This window comes from Sardina pilchardus, chromosome 9 (genome assembly GCF_963854185.1).
Source record: "Sardina pilchardus chromosome 9, fSarPil1.1, whole genome shotgun sequence".
NCBI classification, from domain to species: Eukaryota; Metazoa; Chordata; class Actinopteri; order Clupeiformes; family Clupeidae; genus Sardina; species Sardina pilchardus.
In genome coordinates this window covers 20,026,313-20,045,744 of record NC_085002.1, presented here as the reverse complement: position 1 = coordinate 20,045,744, position 19,432 = coordinate 20,026,313, and the positions used below count along the sequence as shown (strand labels likewise).

The 19,432-nt window shown below is 41.5% G+C and overlaps 2 protein-coding genes across 4 annotated transcripts in view; both read right to left on the bottom strand.

The window, feature by feature from the left end:
* Nucleotides 1-447: 447 nt before the first annotated feature.
* si:ch211-161c3.6 (high mobility group AT-hook 2b) lies at nucleotides 448-7,975 on the bottom strand. Of its 3 annotated transcripts, none has more exons than XM_062546229.1 (6): nucleotides 7,867-7,975; nucleotides 6,240-6,445; nucleotides 4,574-4,651; nucleotides 4,172-4,222; nucleotides 3,985-4,014; nucleotides 448-2,804 (listed from the first exon to the last, which is right to left on the bottom strand). In XM_062546229.1, exons 2-6 carry the CDS (start codon nucleotides 6,351-6,353, stop codon nucleotides 2,727-2,729), a joined length of 351 nt encoding a protein of 116 aa, XP_062402213.1. In that variant the 5' UTR covers nucleotides 6,354-6,445; nucleotides 7,867-7,975; the 3' UTR covers nucleotides 448-2,726. The 3 variants fall into 3 exon arrangements, with proteins under 3 accessions (XP_062402213.1, XP_062402211.1, XP_062402214.1); XM_062546227.1 differs by having other exon boundaries at nucleotides 7,871-7,970; XM_062546230.1 differs by having other exon boundaries at nucleotides 6,240-6,440; nucleotides 7,871-7,964.
* Nucleotides 7,976-10,241: 2,266 nt separating this feature from the next.
* The window catches only part of mst1 (macrophage stimulating 1), a 13,949-nt gene continuing 4,758 nt past the window's right edge, over nucleotides 10,242-19,432 (bottom strand). Inside the window, exons 8-18 of the mRNA XM_062546224.1 lie at nucleotides 18,492-18,669; nucleotides 16,061-16,191; nucleotides 14,472-14,574; nucleotides 14,062-14,198; nucleotides 13,612-13,647; nucleotides 12,855-12,966; nucleotides 12,464-12,541; nucleotides 12,115-12,261; nucleotides 11,244-11,350; nucleotides 10,727-10,866; nucleotides 10,242-10,539 (exon numbers count right to left, since the gene is read on the bottom strand). Of these exons, the coding sequence (XP_062402208.1) occupies nucleotides 10,378-10,539; nucleotides 10,727-10,866; nucleotides 11,244-11,350; nucleotides 12,115-12,261; nucleotides 12,464-12,541; nucleotides 12,855-12,966; nucleotides 13,612-13,647; nucleotides 14,062-14,198; nucleotides 14,472-14,574; nucleotides 16,061-16,191; nucleotides 18,492-18,669 (1,331 nt within the window). The 3' untranslated portion in view covers nucleotides 10,242-10,377. The remainder of the gene's footprint in view (nucleotides 10,540-10,726; nucleotides 10,867-11,243; nucleotides 11,351-12,114; nucleotides 12,262-12,463; nucleotides 12,542-12,854; nucleotides 12,967-13,611; nucleotides 13,648-14,061; nucleotides 14,199-14,471; nucleotides 14,575-16,060; nucleotides 16,192-18,491; nucleotides 18,670-19,432) is intronic.

The following is a 19,432-nucleotide window of genomic DNA, read 5'->3' as shown; positions in this document are numbered from 1 at the left end:
GCCAAACGGTTGTATTCAGGAATTAAGGCACTTAAAAAGCATTCTCAACCTCAAAGATCAAAACTAGGTTCTGCCTACATAAAACATTAGACATAAATATTTGAATGGTTATTAGACTAAGAACAACTCTTTTGTTAAACTTTGTAACTTTTGATACTTTAGATATAAGGGTTCAAATACATTGAAATATGCTTAAACATGAGGTTACGCCGTTTGTTTTTTTTTTAAAGAAAAATTCAAACAAATACTGTCACATCATCTGCATACAGTACATGGTCAGCTTTACTGGGGCCACTTCACAGACATAGGTACACCAGAGCACCTCTTCCATAGGTAACAGTGTGGCTCACACTCACTAACACCTATAGTGCAGACCACCTGTTGCATAATTTAGTCAATGTAATGAAAAAACATAGCCACACACAAACAACATCACAACAAACCATGTGATAGGCAAACTGAAGGAAAATTTATTAGCAATGTTTCTTAAAAAAATACAACTAAATTATGCTTTTGAGGTATAAGGAATGACCATCTCCAATTTTCTCTTTGTCAGGTAGAGGCAATGAAAACTAGGGCAAACTAGCTAAAAGCAACAGAACAAAATACATGATCTAGCATTAGCCACGTTTAACTTGGACATTTGTTTTGTTATTCCGATTAAACTATTCTGATTGAAAAATGTGTGTCGTCTGTTTACATGGGGTACATTCTATTCTGATCAGGTGCTCTCAAGTGCTATAGAATCTTTGATCGGAATAGCCGTTGTTGCCTACTTCCTTGAGAAGACAGCAGTCAATTCGAATGACTACATGGGTGTTCAGAATAGGAGTGGACTACACCACCTCTTTCATTCCGATTGAAATTCTCATCGGATCAGGAATTTTCATTCCAATTGAGGTGTTGACAAGTTTAATTCCAATTGAACTGTTATTCGATTTCTAATCGGAATAGAAGTGTCCATGTCAACGTGGCTATTGTCTAGATGACAATGAACAGACGTCAACAAATAATCTAATGGAACAAAGGGTTCTAATACTGTAAACCTTCATGATTACAGAAGACTAAAAGTGATTTTTTCTTATTTAAGTTGTCCCAGCAGAAATATCTTGTTTGTTCTGAAAACAGAGCATATATTCATATGCAAGACTAACAATGAAAAACAAAAAAAAATTTTTTGGCTTTGTTGCAAATAAAGGCTGTTTGGTGAATGCAGGGTGCTTGAACATGACAGCATTGGTACCACAGGTTATTCAGAAGCATCACTCTGCTGACTTGCTTTGTTCAAGTTATTGGAGGCTGAGGAGCATGTCAAGTAGGTACATTGTACAGCGTTAGGATTACTGGCTCAGAGTAACGCACTATATTGGTGTGAGGACGATCCGAAACTTTGGAGGTACCGAGTTGTGTGGAGAGGCAGTGAATGCAGGAGTTGAAGCCAAATAATAACATCCGCTGATTTCTTACAGCATCAATGCCCACGTAGGTCCATAATCAACCAGAAGCAGGAAAATGCAAAGAAGTAAGTACACAATATGGATAACAACATTCAATACCAGCATGGTGGGCCATTCAATGACAAAATAAATGAGAAATACAGAATATTCTGTATACAATATGCCATACTACCACTGTATGTATCAAAATGTCCTGCTGTATCTACACAGACATTCCCATGATATCCACATTTTATTAAAATACATTTATATCCCACCGTAGCACAGTTTTATCCATTAAAAAAGGGATGCCAGAAGGGCTTGCCAAGAGAGGGAACAATATAAATTTGTTATTGTAATGACCAAATGGAAGGACAATTGAGATACACATCAGGTCAATATACGGTATAAAAAGCCAATGACGAGAAAAAGAAAAAAAACAACATTATTCTCATAGCTATCTATGCAGGAGAGTCTGTCTTAAATCTCAACCTACAGTGTCACTTCAATTGAAGGCCTGTACAACTTCTAAGAAACAGAAGATAAAGAAGGAAAGTGCCGGTTCACAAACCACACCATCTTCTAACAGAGCAGACACACAGAAACATATTCCATACTTTGCCATAAATGGCTATTACCATATGTGGATTTACTGTAAATACGCTGATTTCTTTTTTTTTTTTTTTGCGTCATTGTGAAAGATTAATTTCATATCTCATTTATAATTCTATTCCAATAATTTCATTCATTTCAGCAAACATTTTTCTTTTCAAATACAAAACCATTTTAGCCTTATGTGCCCATACTCTTACTACTTCTTACTACATTTTGAAAACGTTAATCCAACTTTACCATTTAGACATTCCCATGCCTAATTCTAGAAGCTTACAGTAATGACGCACACTGCACAAAAATAACAATCATACACCTTTAAGATCAGTAAATGTTTTTTTTGTCATCTTGTTTGATCCTAAAAACACTGATGTGGATGTTCAAGCATTATCAGATAAATGTAAACTCCTGTGCTTTGTCCAGAGCATATATCCTGAGTATTCTGCATTCTGAGAGAAAGTGGGGGTGGGGTGTACAGTATGTTGAGACATCCTGAGGGGTGTGTGTGTGTGTGTGTGTGTGTGTGTGTGTGTGTGTGTGTGTGTGTGTGTGTGTGTGTGTGTGGAGGAGGGTAGGGGGATCAGTGCACCTGTGTGAGGCAAGCCCGATGTGACTGCTGTGTGGTGGAAGGGGGGGTTAGGGGCGGACCAACCGACCCTCCTGAGGCACTAGCCATCTTCACAGCCCTCCCTGCTCGGGTGGGGGCGCCATGGGAGAGGGGGGTGCGACGGGTGGAGCCTCCGCTTCAACATGAGCCTGAAAGGAGCGAGAGACACACAAAAAGGTGGAAATGAGACTTTGTGTGTGTGTGAGTGTGTGTGTGTGTGTGTGTGTGAGAGAGAGAGAGAGAGAGTGTGTGTGTGTGTGTGTGTGTGTGTGAGAGAGAGAGAGAGAGAGAGAGATAATGTCAGAGAATGAGAGAGAGAGAGAGCAAGCAAGAATATGAACAAGTGTACGGCTGAGAAATGCGACCGTTAGGCCAGGAAACCATGCGAAGTAGGGAGTTCAGTGACAGTTTAGTACTTAGTTTCCCTCGCTGCTCCTGAGTCATTTGAGCCGCTCTCGTGCCCGTTTGAAAGTCTGGGGGAATTTCATGCAGCCTTTTGCAGGTGCCTCTATGAGTGCACTGGGAGTTTCTTTAGGGTTTCAGGTCTGCTGGCTTTAGGGTTTCAGGTCTGCTGGCTTCTATATACGCCCCACAGCAATGCTGTGTCCTGGCTGGCCTCTTCGTTCCCAAATGTACAGAGCACAGGGGTTTTCTTTGACAGCATTACTGAAATAACTCAAACACTCTTATTTCCAATAACAACTGCAAAACTGTTGATAAGACCTAATTTCAGTAGCTCAACTTTTTCACGCACGCACGCACACACACACACACACACACACACACACACACACACACACACACAAACACACACTCACACACACTCATATACATACCAATGTCAGACAGACTTCAAAGTCAAATCTTTATGCACCAGCAACTTGTTAAGGCATTGAGCTGGCAGCAAATCTAGTTACACTTACACACACTACAAAACTGACTGATAACACACTAGACAGAACCCACTCAGCCTTGTTTTAAAAGATCATTAGAACCAAGGTTTCAGCAAATGAACAGACAACTTTATAGCACATTAACTGGTAAAAACAAACTATACTGGTGGTATGAGTGATATTAATGGGGATTGCCACTATGCTGACTTTATAGGATAAGGAAGGGGTTTCTATCAGCCACAGCACAAAGACAGAGGTTGACGGTATACTGTTGAGTTGACATGACTGGGTAAGATGCCTACCCAACTGCTCTGCAACCTAGGCTGTAGTGTTATACTCTGCAATAGCCAACACATCCCATACTATGTGTAGACTGTAGACATTGAGTTGTTCACATATTGCATTAGTTTACTCTAGTCGGTGTGTGAAGTCTTACCTGTTGCTCTTCCTCACTCACTTTCTGTGGCTATGGAAAACAATCAGGTGAAAGTTAGAAAGACATACTGGTTTAATTTAACTAGTTAATTACAAGACAACAGGTTTTCCAATTCATCTCCAGTTCAGATGTTGGTATAATGCTACTACTTATGGGAGAAGTGTGTGTCACAGGAATGTGAACTCACCCATTTTCTTGGACGTCCACGCGGCCTTCTCTGACCTGCTGGCTCGACCTTCTGCAACAGTGTGAATGGACACAGGTTAGCGTATGCCCCAAAGAGGACAATGGTGGCTAGAACAAGTGGTAATGATAACTGAGCTTTCCCAATTGTTTTAAAGATTTTTTAAGGACTCTTTTTTTATGACCGTCAGAGAGTTATAAATGCTATTACATTTCATTTCTAACATGAATGTTATAATAGAATAGAATGTGAGCAATGAAATGATAATTCAACTATGAGAAACAGAGGCTTCATAAGAAGCCGAGGGCTCTCGGGGGTCAGCACTTTGAGCTCAAGCTTTATGATACTGGTCCGGGAGCTCTTGGACCAGCACAGCAGCGGTTGGTCAGGGTGTGTGTACTGTACCTTGGGTGTGACCTGCTTGTTCTTACTTCCTCTGGGCCGCCCGCGAGGTCTCCTGGGTGGAGGAGGACCAACAGGCTCCTGACAGAGATGGACAGATGATGATGATGAGAGAGAGAGAGAGAGAGAGAGAGAGAGAGAGAGAGAGAGACAGAGAGACAGAGAGAGAGAGATAGAGAGAGAGATAAGAGGATAGAATATAGGGAGATGGGAAAATGAATATGACAGAGGGAGGATGGAATGAGATGGAGAGAACAGGAGAGAGGGAAAGAAAGAAAACAAGAGAAAAGTAGAAAAGAGAATGTTTCAGAATGACTGGCTGTATAACTGACTTAGTGTGGTATATAGTCAGAAGATCCTTCAAGATCATTTAACTGATATTTTCATGTGGTCTTCAACTGCCACTTTCACCTACCTATTCATTTCCAAATCAAAACAACTTCATCAGTGCTCTGAAACTACTGGGCCCTAACACTGCATGCACTGCTATCGTCATCTGGGTTATTTTACAGTGTGCTTTTGATACCGTGCTTGAGATAATATAGAACCAGTAAATTCCAAAGCCTTGGTCATTTGTACAAAATCATTTAAATCAAAAGGCACATCAATTAAATATCAGCCAATGAACATTGTTTTCTCATGTTTGTCAATTGACCTGGAGTGCTAATAGTGCCAAGTGCTTCCATATGATGATGTCTGAACATTTGAGCCCCAGATTTAGCAGACACTTGCTTTGGGAATCTAATCCTACTGTCTGTATTCACCCAAGTTCATGTGACAGTACAGGTGTGCAACAAGACATTCATCTACGTGTACTAAACTAGAACTACTAAAAAACAGATCTGGGCAAGATTTGACTGTTCACACTATAACTGAAGGAGCCTGACCTGGTCAGACTTGAGATTTGGGCCACCTTTGCCTGCAGTCTGAATGTAGCCTAGTTACCTGCCCACTTGCAATTTACAGTTAAGCCAGGGGCTTCCCCTACACAACCACTGGCATGTCATTCTTCTTTGCAATCCCAGTCAGAATGGTATGCATCATTTACAACACTTTTTGCTAATAGACCGGAAGTTTGCCTACAAAAAAAGAACCAAAAATGCCATCTTTGCCCATTAGGAGATCCGGGTGTTAAGTAAGGAGTAATGCATTGTCTCGACAGAGCAAACAGAGCCCCGACATGCGGAGCTGGATTGCAAATTAGCTCTAGGATAAAAATCGAAGTCTGCCGTCTGCAGATCACAGCAGGCTGCCCACTCGAAGGCAGATGACAAAAGTGTGTTGAGCAAAGCGACATTTCAGACTTTTTTGTGTCCGTGAGAGTTTAACCAGTGTGATCATTTAAAATCCCCTAGAAAACATGGCAAGACAGGATCTCAAAGATGGAAGCTTCTTTGTAAGCAAACTTCAGAAGTCAAGCTAATTGGGACTGTGGGATCATGACTCTCAGTGCCAGACAGGGGCATCTCTAGCCCTATATTTTGTCCAAATGAACATAACTACAGTTTACTTTACGTTTAAGCGATAGAGGTAACCCACACTGCAGCATCAGTGACATTACATAGCCAGCTTTTTTAGTCATTTTAGGAAATTCTCTTCAATTTCTTTCTTTCTAAGGAAGCCTGCGTTGCCCTGTGATCCTGGATCCCATATGATCGTAACCTCTGACCTCCTGCTGTTTTCGTGGTCGACCCCTCCCACGGCGCGGCTGCTCAGGCTGTGGCTCTTCCCCTGAGGTAGGCCCCGCCTCCTCGGCGCTCTGACTGCTGGACCCCGCCTCCATCCGCCCTGGTCACCTGACACACCCCGGCAGGCACAGGAGCATGGACCACCTCAGCAGCTTGCTGTCAGGATAGGCTTCAGAGCTGAGCTGCTCTAAAGGCAGAAGATGATTATTAATTGCTACAACAAGAGATCTAGATGTGAAGTGAGAAACTGATCCTTTTTTAAGGCAATACATTGGATAGATTCAACAACACACACCATTCCACACAACAAATCCATCAATAACGAGTTTAATTCTCTTTTTGGTAAGAGGTGCACTGAACAAATGTCGTGAATAAGACAGTGATTACTGTATTGATACTTCTGGTTCTTCAGAGATGTAATTTTCTGTGTTAATAGCTTACTCACTTCATAACCTATGTATTTTTCAAGTTCTGTGAAAAAAGAATGACGTATAGCTAAAAAGGTCCTAAAGTTAAAAAGTCCCAGTATCACTCACAGTATGAGTAGGCTTTACTTATCTGAGTGATGTTGTTTCACACCCACATCACTTCTGAAATAACTGAAAGTGTACCCTATATTTGGGTACGCACACATTTTTATTAGTAGGCCTAATGTAGGCTAATAACTGCCTACCGATAATAAAATAAAACAAAAATATAGGCCATTGAAAACATAACATAGTTATTAAAGATTTCCAGGTTTCACACCATAACATTTAAATAGGACAATTATTCTATCCAGACTTCTAAAAAAACTAAAATAATTTTAAGAAAGCAAAGAATAGGACCTGCTCCTAACGAAGCAACATAAATGAAAATATATATTTCGGCCAATACATTTGAAAAGTTAATGTTTACCATTCGCATGGTAAACATGACGAAGATCGCAATAGTGCGGTGCTCTCGGCATCCGTACAACGTGCTGCAGACACTCATGTAAACATTGCTTGATCGCTGTCTGAACTGGTCAACTACAGCCGCATAGGATAGCTTACACTTCACAACGTAGCTATGCCTACCTAACTTAATGTCTTTAATGGACCGTAGCGTGCATTAGGCTACTGTTAAATGATTAGGATAATCTTTGAATTCTATGTTAGAATAGTAGTTTAGCCATTAGCCATCATCACTGGGCAAAACAATGTAGTCTATTGCATATTGAGAATCAAACAATTGCCTCTCCGAGCAAAAAGCTTCTGTAGATGCAGATGCAGGCTATTCGTGACTCCTCAAGTCAGACAAACAACATTAGCGACGTTGTTGTGTTAAGAAGGTCTTGAACCTTAAAACAAGTCTGAGTTCCCTCTCCACACCCTTGCTGGAGGAAACTGCGTAGGCTGCTGTAAACATGATGAGCTAATACACTTTTCTGACACTTCAAATGACGTGGAATTTAATAAACATGTTGTTTACTTTCTATAGCTGGCTTCCACGCTACCGCTATGCGCGGACCTGCATAACGCGAGCATCAACAAAATAGAACGTGTCACAAATAATAATAATTATTACAATTAGGCCTATTATAATTCATTTTTATCTAAAGAAAATAGAAGAGGTTCAGTAACCTACTCACATGTGTCTATCTGCGTCTCTCCTTTCTCTTTCTCCCTAATGCAGAGCTGAACAGCTTAAGTCTGCAGCACAGATCAGACTCAAGCATTGCTGACTTTGCCAAGCCTTAGAAGAGTAGCCTATAGGCTTTCGTAACAGCCTTTGCCGTATAGCATAGTGAAAGCCACCTCCCACTTGAGAGGCGGACCTAAATCACATAAAGATCTCTTCGTGAAATCTATGTTCAAGATATTACATATCTGTGTGATGTCCACCAGAACTTTGTGTAGTAAAGTGTATAGGCTACCTGATTCCATGACACAACTTTTAACTTACAGTATCTTCTTTTACATTAGCCTATAGGTTTATTTGATCAAAAGCTTTTAGGGGATGGAAAAATGTACAGAAGGGGTTCATTAGTGTGAGTAGGCTATACTCTCATATGTGTGAGTGAGTGTGTGTGTGTGTGTGTGTGTGAGAGAGAGAGAGAGAGAGAGAGAGAGAGAGAGAGAGAGAGAGAGAGGGAGAGAGAGAGAATAGAGTGAGTGAGTGGGTGAGTGAGGTGAGTGAGTGCGTGAGTGTGTGTGTGTGTGTGTGTGTGTGTCAGAGAGCTTGCATTGTCTGAGATTGCGTGCGGCACCGGCTCCAGTCTTGAGGTTTGTTTAAGCTGGATTCCATCAGGCTCATTGGCGCTGGCCTTCAGAAATCCTCCTATAGAACTGGCAGGAATGTGCAGCGCTCACACTTCTGTCCACGGCTCAGATGCATTCATGGCACCAAAGGATGGCCAGCCGGACACCCCATTGCACCAGAGAGGGGAGGAGGTAGGTGTGTGTGTGTGTGTGTGTGTGTGTGTGTGTTTGTAGGAGGAGATGGACATGCTCGTCGGAACTTCTACATCAAGAATGATGACCACTCTAGGAAGATCTCTGTATTGACACTGGATACAGTAACTTCCTGTCTATTAACCAAGATTTCTACATTGGTTTTGCAAATTTCTTCAGCTATGAGGTTACCATGCAGGAGTGAGCTTTACATGGGAATGCATAGCCTACCTTTTTTCTTCGTTCTTCCTGCTGATTAATGTACTGATCATTCATTGGGCTGTTGTGCACTGAGGTTAATACACAGCTGTGATCAATAAGATCAAGTTTTTTTTGTTGGTTTATACAGATGTGGCTGATACATCGGAAATTACTGTCATTTAATAAATAAAATGATTGTTATTCCAGGTATTTAATTCCAAGACTTAAAGGAGAAAAACAAGATGCACGTGAAAGCAGGAGAGAATTAGAGAGAGATGAAGACAAAGATAACCATGCAAATACTAAGAAAGAAAGTAATTATTTTTTTGTGGAAATCTATACCAATAGGCATTACCTAAATGGAAAAAAACAGAAAACAAATTCTCCAGAGGTGGAGATGGTTGCATAAATGTTGATGCTGATGTCAGGTGTGCCAAGGTGTGCAGTAATATTTTTCAGTCGCGGCTTTCCTTGTCACGCACATACCAGCCTTCAACCAGCTGTGCAGTCAGTTGGTTGCTTACAAAGCTGTTGCACTTGACAACCAAACAAACCAGATGACAGCCACAGAGCGGAAGTTCTGTGTGCGTCACAAGATGCGCATGTCACTACATAACTAAGAGCATCCTAGGTCCCACCCAGCATCATAACAGTGACGCAGGTTGCACTATCTCTGAAACGAAACGATAAGTTACTGGTAGTTGCGCGCTCCCACTTACTCAGAGCCATGATTAAAACAGTGAAAGGCCGCTCACTCAGAACTTCAGTCACTGTTTGGAGTTCTTGTCAATATCTGTTCGAGAAGTGTCACACGTCGCTTATGAGACCCAACACACACACACGGACATACGCACAAATATTATTGAGTAGGGGTGTAATGGTACAAAGAAAAATGTTTGGTGTATGCCTCGGTTTTAAAGCCAATTTAATTAATTTAGTTAATTTTTGCACAACGGGAATAGTATTTCGAAAAGGTGTCAAATGTTTTTTTTTTTAATGTTAACTGACCAAACTGACATATGGTCTGCCACTTAATAGGTATGTGTGGGAATTCAAATGCGAAATTATCCACATGCAAAAAATGTACTGATGAAGACTGCAATTTGCAAGGTATCTGTATTGACTCTAACACCCCTTCAGTATGAATACTTTTACACCCCTATGCTCCCGCTTTACATCCCTATGTGGTATGAATACTTTTACACCTCTATACTCCCCCTTTACATGCCTATTCGGTATGAATACCTTTGTACCCCTATTACCATAATGATATTATATAGTAATAATGATATTACTATAATGAGCATATTACCTATTCTGAGCATATTCATTTGACCCAAACCTCTCATGAAAGACACAAGGCAGACATTCTTATGTGTAGAAAGAGTGTAATGTTCATAGATAAAAATAACAGCAGGATCTTTGTGCTTATGCCTAAATTTGGACCATTATCTTTAAAAAAAGCGTCGGGGGCGTGGGGGTGTGCAGAGGTGGCTCTCGACTACTAAGCCATGACCATGACCTTCTTGATCCAGTCCACGTAGGCAGAGACGCGGATAAAGATGTTAGGCTGTCCGGGGTGACCACACCGTCGCATGGGGATAATGACGCCCTCCAGCACCCAGCAGTCGCTGTACTCGCAGGCCAGGGGCCCTCCGTAATCTCGCTGAGGAAGGTACGAGAGAAACACAACAGAATGGGGGAAAAGTGAAAGATCAAAGAAAAAAAGAAAGTGATGAAAAGAGATAGACAAAAGAAGCAGAAAAAAGAAGAGTCAGCTCTCGAGTAAACTGCGCGAGTGGTAACTGTGAGCAGGTGTGACGCTAAGGGTGTCTTTGATGCCTTTATCTCACCTCACAGGCACCCACAGGTCCTTGGAAAGCCGTAGTGCACATCTCGTTCTCCTTCACGCGACCTCGGAAGTACTTGTTGCACTCCTTGTTGCTAAGGACAACCATTTGAGCGACGTTTAACACAGACTCATCCCCTGTACCTGAAGGAAGAAACAATTTAAATATTTCTTAACTGTATAATGCTACCATTTATGATACAAATATGATACAATTGAATGTTAACTTCAAGTGTATCGATCATATTTGTAATTCAAGTTCTAATCAAATATTATACAGACTACAGATGTTATGCAATGCAACTGTGCTATTGTTATTATTTGTTATCATTATTATATCAAGGTATAAATTCATTAGTAGTAAATGCAGCTGTTAGATAGGGATTTGATGGTATCCAGTGGGACAGAGAATGATGAAAGTGGAGGTGGAGAGTGAGTGATGAAGGTGGAGAGAGAGTGATGAAGGTGGAGGTAGAGAGTGAGTGATGAATGTGGAGGTAGGTACTCTCATGTGCATTTACCTTTGGTCTCCCCCCACCCAGCGATCTCACAGGTGGTGTCCTCTGCAACAATGTATCGCTCTGGGGGCAGGCAGATCTGAGACACGCGCTCATTAAACTGTGCTGGCCTGGAACGAGAGAGAGAGAGAGAGAGAGAGAGGAGGGCAGATTGGTGAGCACTAGTCCTGCATCGTAAAATAAATCAGATTGTCAAAGGCTGCTATTACCTATACATATCTCTGCTATTACCTATACATATCTCTGCTATTACCTATACATCTCGCAACATTTTCCAAAGAGCAGCACATTTTTGGAGTTTGGAGAGAAGGGGGTCGTGAGACTTGGTCGCCACACAAAAGTTTTAAGGAATCACTGCACTAGATTAACACATACTGCTGTATCTGGTTAAGCAGTTTTAGGCTTAACCTCTCCAGCAAACATCACTACTAATGATGAAGATACTGTTTCTCTCTTGAATGATTTAAAATTACACCACTTTCACATATCTCAAAAATGTCTTACTTGTCTTAGTGAATGTATGCATTATGGAAGGAAGATCCATTGGACATGTATAGTTTCAATGGCTATATGCACATGTGAGGTCCATCATGTGCAATAATATCAAGCTCTTACAAAAGTGAGTGTAATGATGAAGGTATCGGAAGATGTTTAGAAAGGATTTGTTCATCTGTGTGAGTGTGTATAAGAGGGAAAGAGAGAGGGAGATACTGTGTGTGTGTGAGGTTCTTTATGCTAACCCATGTTATTTTGAACAGATGGAGTGATAGCGTTGTGTGTGTGTGTGTGTGTGTGTGTGTGTGTGTGTGTGTGTGTGTGTGTGTGTGTGTGTGTGTGTGTGAGAGAGAGAGAGAGATAGTGTCTGTGTGCATACTTCTCCAGCTGCAGCATCACCAGGTGGGACTCTGAGGGTCCACAGACGATCTTGGTGAGGGAGATGACCTGCCTGTCAGGCTCTCCTGCTTTGGGGTCGCGGAAAAGAGTTCCCATCACTGCAGAGTACCCAGTAAGATCCACATAGCTGCTCACATATAATCATGCACATAGGCAAGCACGTGGGCACACACACACACACACACACACACACACACACACACACACACACACACACACAAAGGCATTAAAGAAGAGATTAACAGCAATCATACAAATAAATTGTGTGTATGAACAAAATGTTGCATAATGTGAAGCTTTAATATGATCAAAAGTGGATGGACCCCTACCAGGAGGAGAAGCATTGCTTTGTGCTGATGACCCACTTGGAATTTACCAGCGATCCTCCACAGAAGTGGTTCCCTTTTCTGTCCAGAGAGAGAGAGAGAGAGACAGGAAAAGATAAGAGAGCTGAGAAACAGGGAGATTTTCACATACAAATATGTCATTACCGAAGTGATATGATGAATCTTCAAATGAATAATCATATGTATCTTCCACTTGCAGCAATGTCAAAGCAAAACAAAACATCTTCCAGTGAACAAATGATTCAACCCCTACTCCTCTGAGCAAGAGCCTATGCAGAGGTGTAAAGTGAAGTCAGGGATGTGTACATTTGACAGTGGTAACCTATTAATTACAGAGGTTAGCTGAGACAGAAAAAGGAGCACTGCAGCAGACCTGTCTCGGAGGCTGACAGTCCAGGGAGAGTTTCCTGGTAAGCCTCCAATGATCCGCAACTTTGGGGAAGGTCGGTTCTCTCGCTTCCCGCACTCACTGAACTCAACTTTCTCTGTTCCCACACACACACACACACGCACAGACACATAGACACAGACACACAGACACACAGACACACACACACACACACACGCACAGACACACACACACACACACACACACACACACACACACACACACACACACACAGGAAGACTCAATTTTTGCAAATGTATTTCAACTTCTAACTCAAGACCTATAGAGCCCTAATTTGCATGATTGACAAAGTGCAAAGTCTTAAGTCTAAGGCAAAATTCCATTTGCTAATTTAACGCTATGGACAAGAACTCAACATTGCTTATAGTCAACTTAATGATATCATTAAGCTAAAATTTCTGCATGAAAACTTTGCCTGTTGAGAGAATTTGCCCTCTACCTGCCATTTGAATGATGGCCCATTGAGTTAGACTTAGGGACAAAAGAGTGTGGGGTAATTCCCCATGTTCTGTCTTTCAGTTTCAGTTGTGTACAAAAACAACATGCTAATTACATAAACATGTCCAATAAAGTCTTGAAGAAATACAAGTAGCTGCACATCTAAGTACAGCTCAGAATATGTAAACACTTGAATTTCCTGAATTTCCCCTTGGGGATCAATAAAGTATCTATCTATCTATCCATCTAACACCTAAAATAAATAACCAGCCGAAAATCTCACCTGGTGGTCTGATACTGGGCTCAGTGACCACTCCATCTGTTCAAAATAACATGGGTTAGCATAAAGAACCTCATGGAAGCCTCCCAATCACAGTGAGGACAGAACTGCAAACACCACACTGCATCAGAAGAAATTCAGCAGAGCCATCTCTAATATGAGGGAAGAGCATGCACTTATCATGCAGGAAAACTCCATTACATTAAATAAAGTCCTCAAAGTCAAAGAGAAGACAGCAGTAATGATAGCGTCATTATGGAGGATATGAGAGATTTATTAATGTGTATGAAACGAGAGAACAACTGGAAATGAGGGAAATGAGCTGAACATCCACAGAAACGCACTGATTTGGAGACAGAAGAGACTAATAGTGAGGTAATAGTGTTTCTTCATGCAGGATGGAGTGGAGGGAACCTGCTGTTCTTTGCTTTGATGAACAATTTGTTACATTACCACAGCGTTTGATGGCGCAGTAATCAAACTCTGTCTTGGGATCCGTGGTGTAACACCAGGGTCCATGCAGGTCCCCATCTGGGTTGCGGCAGTAGTTCTCTGTCAGGTTTGCATCTGGGTTCGTCTTTTGGTTGATCCTGGAGATAAGAAAAACAAAAGCCACTCAAACCCCAGCTTTTCCCAATATACAGGGGAGATGTAATTCCATGTGATGTAGGTAGAGGATTTCACAGAATAGAACGGAATTCACATTAATATTCTGATGAAAGAGCCGATGCTGTGCTTGACAGTTTATACACAGTTTATGCACTGATAGAGACATTTTCAATGATGAGGCACTGAGGGCTATTCACTGAACTAAACTGCATTCAAAGATGAGGTGCTTAATGAATCATTTTGGCAGAACTCACTTGGTTTTGTGTGGGGTATGCCCACTCCACTTCTGGCAGTTGATGCCTTTGCGGGTCTTCTGGACCGTACCCCTGTAGTTCTTTCCACTGTCATGATAGCAATCTGTAATGTGAATACAACTGTCTTCTAGAGCACAATGACTGCCTTGATGACTGCCCTTTATTTGTGAGAATTACTGGATTAAAATAGGATTGGGATTGTATTGGGCTCAGGTGAGTTGTGATATATGGTATATACATGGTGTTCTTCATAGGGTTCATAGGACACACATATTCACCATTAGTTAGCTGCTTACTAACATGTCTATTAGTAGCATGTTAGCCATTTGTTAGTCATTATAAGTCACTAATTAATACCTTATTCTGCAAGACCTTATTCTACCCTTATTAGACCCTTAATTAAGAATTTCCCCTATGTAAGCTCCTAAATACCCCTTATTCATAGTTATTAAATAAGTTGTTCCATATGAATTATGACCTAAATATGCATGCCTCAGTATGGGGCTTGTAAGGTGGTAGTACCACAAGAACAGTTATTCACCCCTAATAATACTTATCAAAGATGGTCTATTTGAATGGAATTAGACACTAAACCACTAGTGCTAATAGTGTACAAATAACTCATAATTAAGTCAGTGTAATGCCAAATATGTTCCCTATTCTAAAGTTGGGTCATTGTTCACATCTAATTCACAATTAATTTGGCACTTATTAACCCCCATGTGTTCCCTAAACTAAAGTTGCCTCCTATTCACACTTATTAACTGTATTACAGCACGCAGTAGGCTACACAACAAGCAGACAGCCAAGTTGGCACAAATGAAAATAATATCTCTTTCATAATGATATAGGAGATAGCGAGAAAGGCAAACCTGGATACATTTGTATGCTAACTTTCTTGGCTCCTCTTGGCTTTTTTTTTTAAAGTATAGGGTCAAAGTATAGTGTCAAATTAATTGTGAATCTATTGTGAACAAAGATCCAACTTTAGAATAGGGAACATATTTGGCATTACAAAGACTTAATTATTAGTTATTTGTACACTATTAGCACTTGTGGTTTAGTGTCTTGTTCAAATTTAATAGACCATATTTGATAAGTACTGTATTATTAGGGGTGAATAACTGTTCTTGTGGTACTACCACCTTACAAGCCCCATACTGAGCCATGCATATTTAAGTCATAATTCATATGCAACAACTTACTTAATAACTATGAATAAGGGGTAATTAGGAGTTTACATAGGGGGAATTCTTAATTAAGAGTCTAGTAAGGGTAGAATAAGGTCTTGCAGAATAAGGTATTAATTAGTGACTTATAATGACTAACAAATGGCTAATATGCTACTAATACATATGTTAGTAAGCAGCTAACTAATGGTGAATATGTGTGTCTTAATATAAATAAAGTGTTACCAAAATATCAAATTCACACGCAGAGAACTTCTTCTTGAAGAATCATTTGGAGACAAAGAGTGTGCTACTTTGCATCCCTGACTGGTTCTACAGTATTATAGAGCTGAAACTACACATCGACAATACAGTGGGTTCTCTCCACAACCGATAAAGCATAACGGTTCTATACAGCACCTTCAGCCTCAATGTCGTCAGCACAGCGCTTGATCTGCAGACACAGTGCGGTGCGCATCTCCGGAACTGACGTGAAGCACCAGGGGGCTTCGGATCCATCTGGGTTCCGACAGTAGTTCTCCTCCAGACCCCTGTCAGAACCAAGAGAACCAGAGCCAGCCGGGTCACTCAGGACATCACGTGACCTCACACCTTCCCTCTCAGAGAATGGGATGCTCACTGTTTTGTCACACTAAACATAAAGTTTCTATACATCTCTCTAAGACAATATATACATATATATATATATACATATTCATAATATGTTACACTTATGAAGTATTTACTCCATTTGGTGACATATTTAATGAGTGTGGATATTCTGAAAGAATATAAGAGTTCCGTATGGTTCAGCAAAGTGTTTTACTTGAGTCTCAGATTTAAACTGAAGAACTCCGTTCGAACCCACAGCTTTAAACGTACAGGTGGTCGCGTGGCTGGAATGTTACGGTATACTAAATAGGGAGTGTCTGCAACATACTTAAAGGCTATAGATTAAACATAACACTTAGCCTACTATATAACTAATAAGAGTACAGTATTATACTCTATGTGCCACACTCTCCCCCACGTTTAAAAATGTCTCCTGACATTCAGGGCTGTCCTTGAAAGGACTGCACACACATATAGAACACACAGATAGCAAATGCACTGAAAACAACAACTACCAAGGCCTCCAAAGCATTAGAGGAGCTTGGAGGCTATGCCAATGGGGCACAACATTGATCTCTCCCACACCTATGTCACTGTCACTAGGCACACCTGGCACAGTGTAAGTCAGTCTCTGCGGAGGGTACCTGTGTCTTCGTGGGTACAGGTAGGGTAAGGATGCCATGGCACCGTGGTCAACCACGGCAGGGGACAGGTGGTGTGGGACCTGTGCCTCTTTTGGATGCTCCTCCAGCCCTACACTATCTGCACCAGTAGATTGGGGTGGGGACCTGTGATGCTCAGGAACATGACAGACCATGGGGATAGGTGAGTGTGGTGCATGACAGACCATGGGGATAGGTGAGTGTCATAATTGATGACCAACTTACTTTCTCTGAGCATGTTGCCTCAATTGCAAAGTCATGTCGGTATACCCTGTACAACATTAGGAAGATCAGACCTTATCTGACACAAGATTCCACTCAGCTTCTTGTACAGGCAATGGTTATCTCCAAGATGGACTACTGTAATTCTCTGTTAGCTGGCCTACCTGCTTGTGTATTAAGACCACTACAGTTGATTCAGAATGCTGCAGCACGACTGGTCTTCAATCAGCCAAAGAGGACACATGTAACCCCTCTCCTAGTTACTCTCCACTGGCTCCCTATAGTAGCCAGAATTAAATTTAAATCTCTCACTCTGGCCTATAGGACACTGACTGGATCTGCTCCCAGCTACTTCAGTTCTTTAATCACGATGTACATTCCCAACCGCCCATTGCGATCTTCTGAGGAGCGTCTGTTATGTCGACCAACCATACATGCTAGGTCAAATTGTAGATCCTATTCTTCAGTGGTTCCATGTTGGTGGAATGAGTTACCCAGTGCTCTCCGTTCCAGCAACAGCTTTGGATCATTTAAGAGGGGTCTTAAGGCATATTTATTTAATATGCACTTAGTCCTTTGAGTTTGTGATGTGTTATGGTTTGTATAATAGTATTGTTTTGTTATAATTTGTCTATTGATAGAATTTGAAATTTATTTTGCTATTGTCCTTAAATTTAGCCATACCATGCTTTAGTTATTATTATCATATATAATTAACTGAGTGACTTATTTGATTGCTATTCTCATTTCACTGTTTTATTTCTCATTAGGTTAGTGCTTAAAATTATTGTTCTACTGATAATATTACTATTCTCCCTAGTTTGTAATTGTTCACTGTTAATTTAATTTGTATTGTTATTTATTTGTATGTCGCTTTGGACAAAGGCGTCTGCTAAATAACCATAGCCATAGCCATAGCCATAGCCATAGCCATAGCCATATGTATAGGCATCAGCACAGGATAAACAACACAAAGCATACAGTATATGGTATAAATGAGCTGTTTACAGTATGTCCTGTCTTTGCCTGATTCTAATTATGTCTGGTGACTGGTGCACACTAAAGAATCTGAGGTATGAGAATGATGCAGGACAGGGCATGAGGTAAAAACTTGGGGCAAAGACAGCTGCAGTGCAGGCTAGTTATTAATATGTGCACAAACAGTGCCATGGAATGATCTGTGCTCTGTGAGATCTCTGGGTCAATCAGCCACTGTTGCAGCTCTATGTGTGTGTGTTTGTGTGTGTGTGTGTCTGTCTGTCTGCGTGTGTGTGTGTTAGTTTTTCAACAGACAAAAGGTTAACAGCAAAGGTCAGACGGCGATGTGTGGGAATTCTGAGGCGCGCGTGGCTCACTTGCACTCGTAAGTGTGTGGGTAGAAGGGGTGAATGTGAGGCCGCTGGGCCTCCCAGCGCTGGCAGGGGATCCCTGAGGTCGTCTCGTTCACTTTGCCCCGGTAATCCTCCCCGCGGCCACGGAAACAGTTGGTGGTGTAACTGGAGCGCAGGCGCCGCTTCGGAACCTCAGGAGGCTCTGACAGGCAGGAGAGAAACGACAGGAGAGAGGAGAGGAGAGGAGAGGAGAGGAGAGGAGAGGAGAAGAGAGGAGAGGAGAGGAGAGGAGAGACAAGAAAGAGAGACAGAGGGTTAGAAGAGTGGGAGACAAGAAAGAATGAGGTGAAAGGGGGAGAAACAGGGAGAAGAGAGGGGTGAACATTGGAATGAGGGATGAGGGAAGAAGAAACGGGGGATGAAATGGTCAAAAAGAGAGAAGGAATGTCAGGGATCCATGCAGGGATGAGACAAGAAAGAAAAAGCAAACTAGTGTGAGGGGCACATGCAATGTATGAGCCATCTTCATCTTCAAACAGATTCTACACCACAGATGGCTTTTTCCACCAATAGAGAGAACTGGCTCTTTTTTGGTTCACACTGTTGAACTGTGCGGAGCATTTTGACCAATAAAGATAAATCACTTCGGAACATGACAAAGTTGGCTTTGGAGCTGGCACCAAAAAAAGGGTTGTTTTTTCCTGTGAACTGAAGTGGGTGTGCCATCCAATAGGCTGGTCTAGCACACAGCACATGTTTGGGTTTTCAAGCGATAATATGAAGTGTGTGTGGTTAGAGCACCACCTATTGTTTGTCGGGGGGAAAAACTCAACAACTGCTTCTTCAGATTTGGCAGGCTTACAGCCACGTGTTAATCTGCTGTCAAACTACAGTACAATCACCTGTGAATTTAGTTTATGGAGAATAGCAATCGCACCATATAGCCTGGCAAGCCAAACTATACA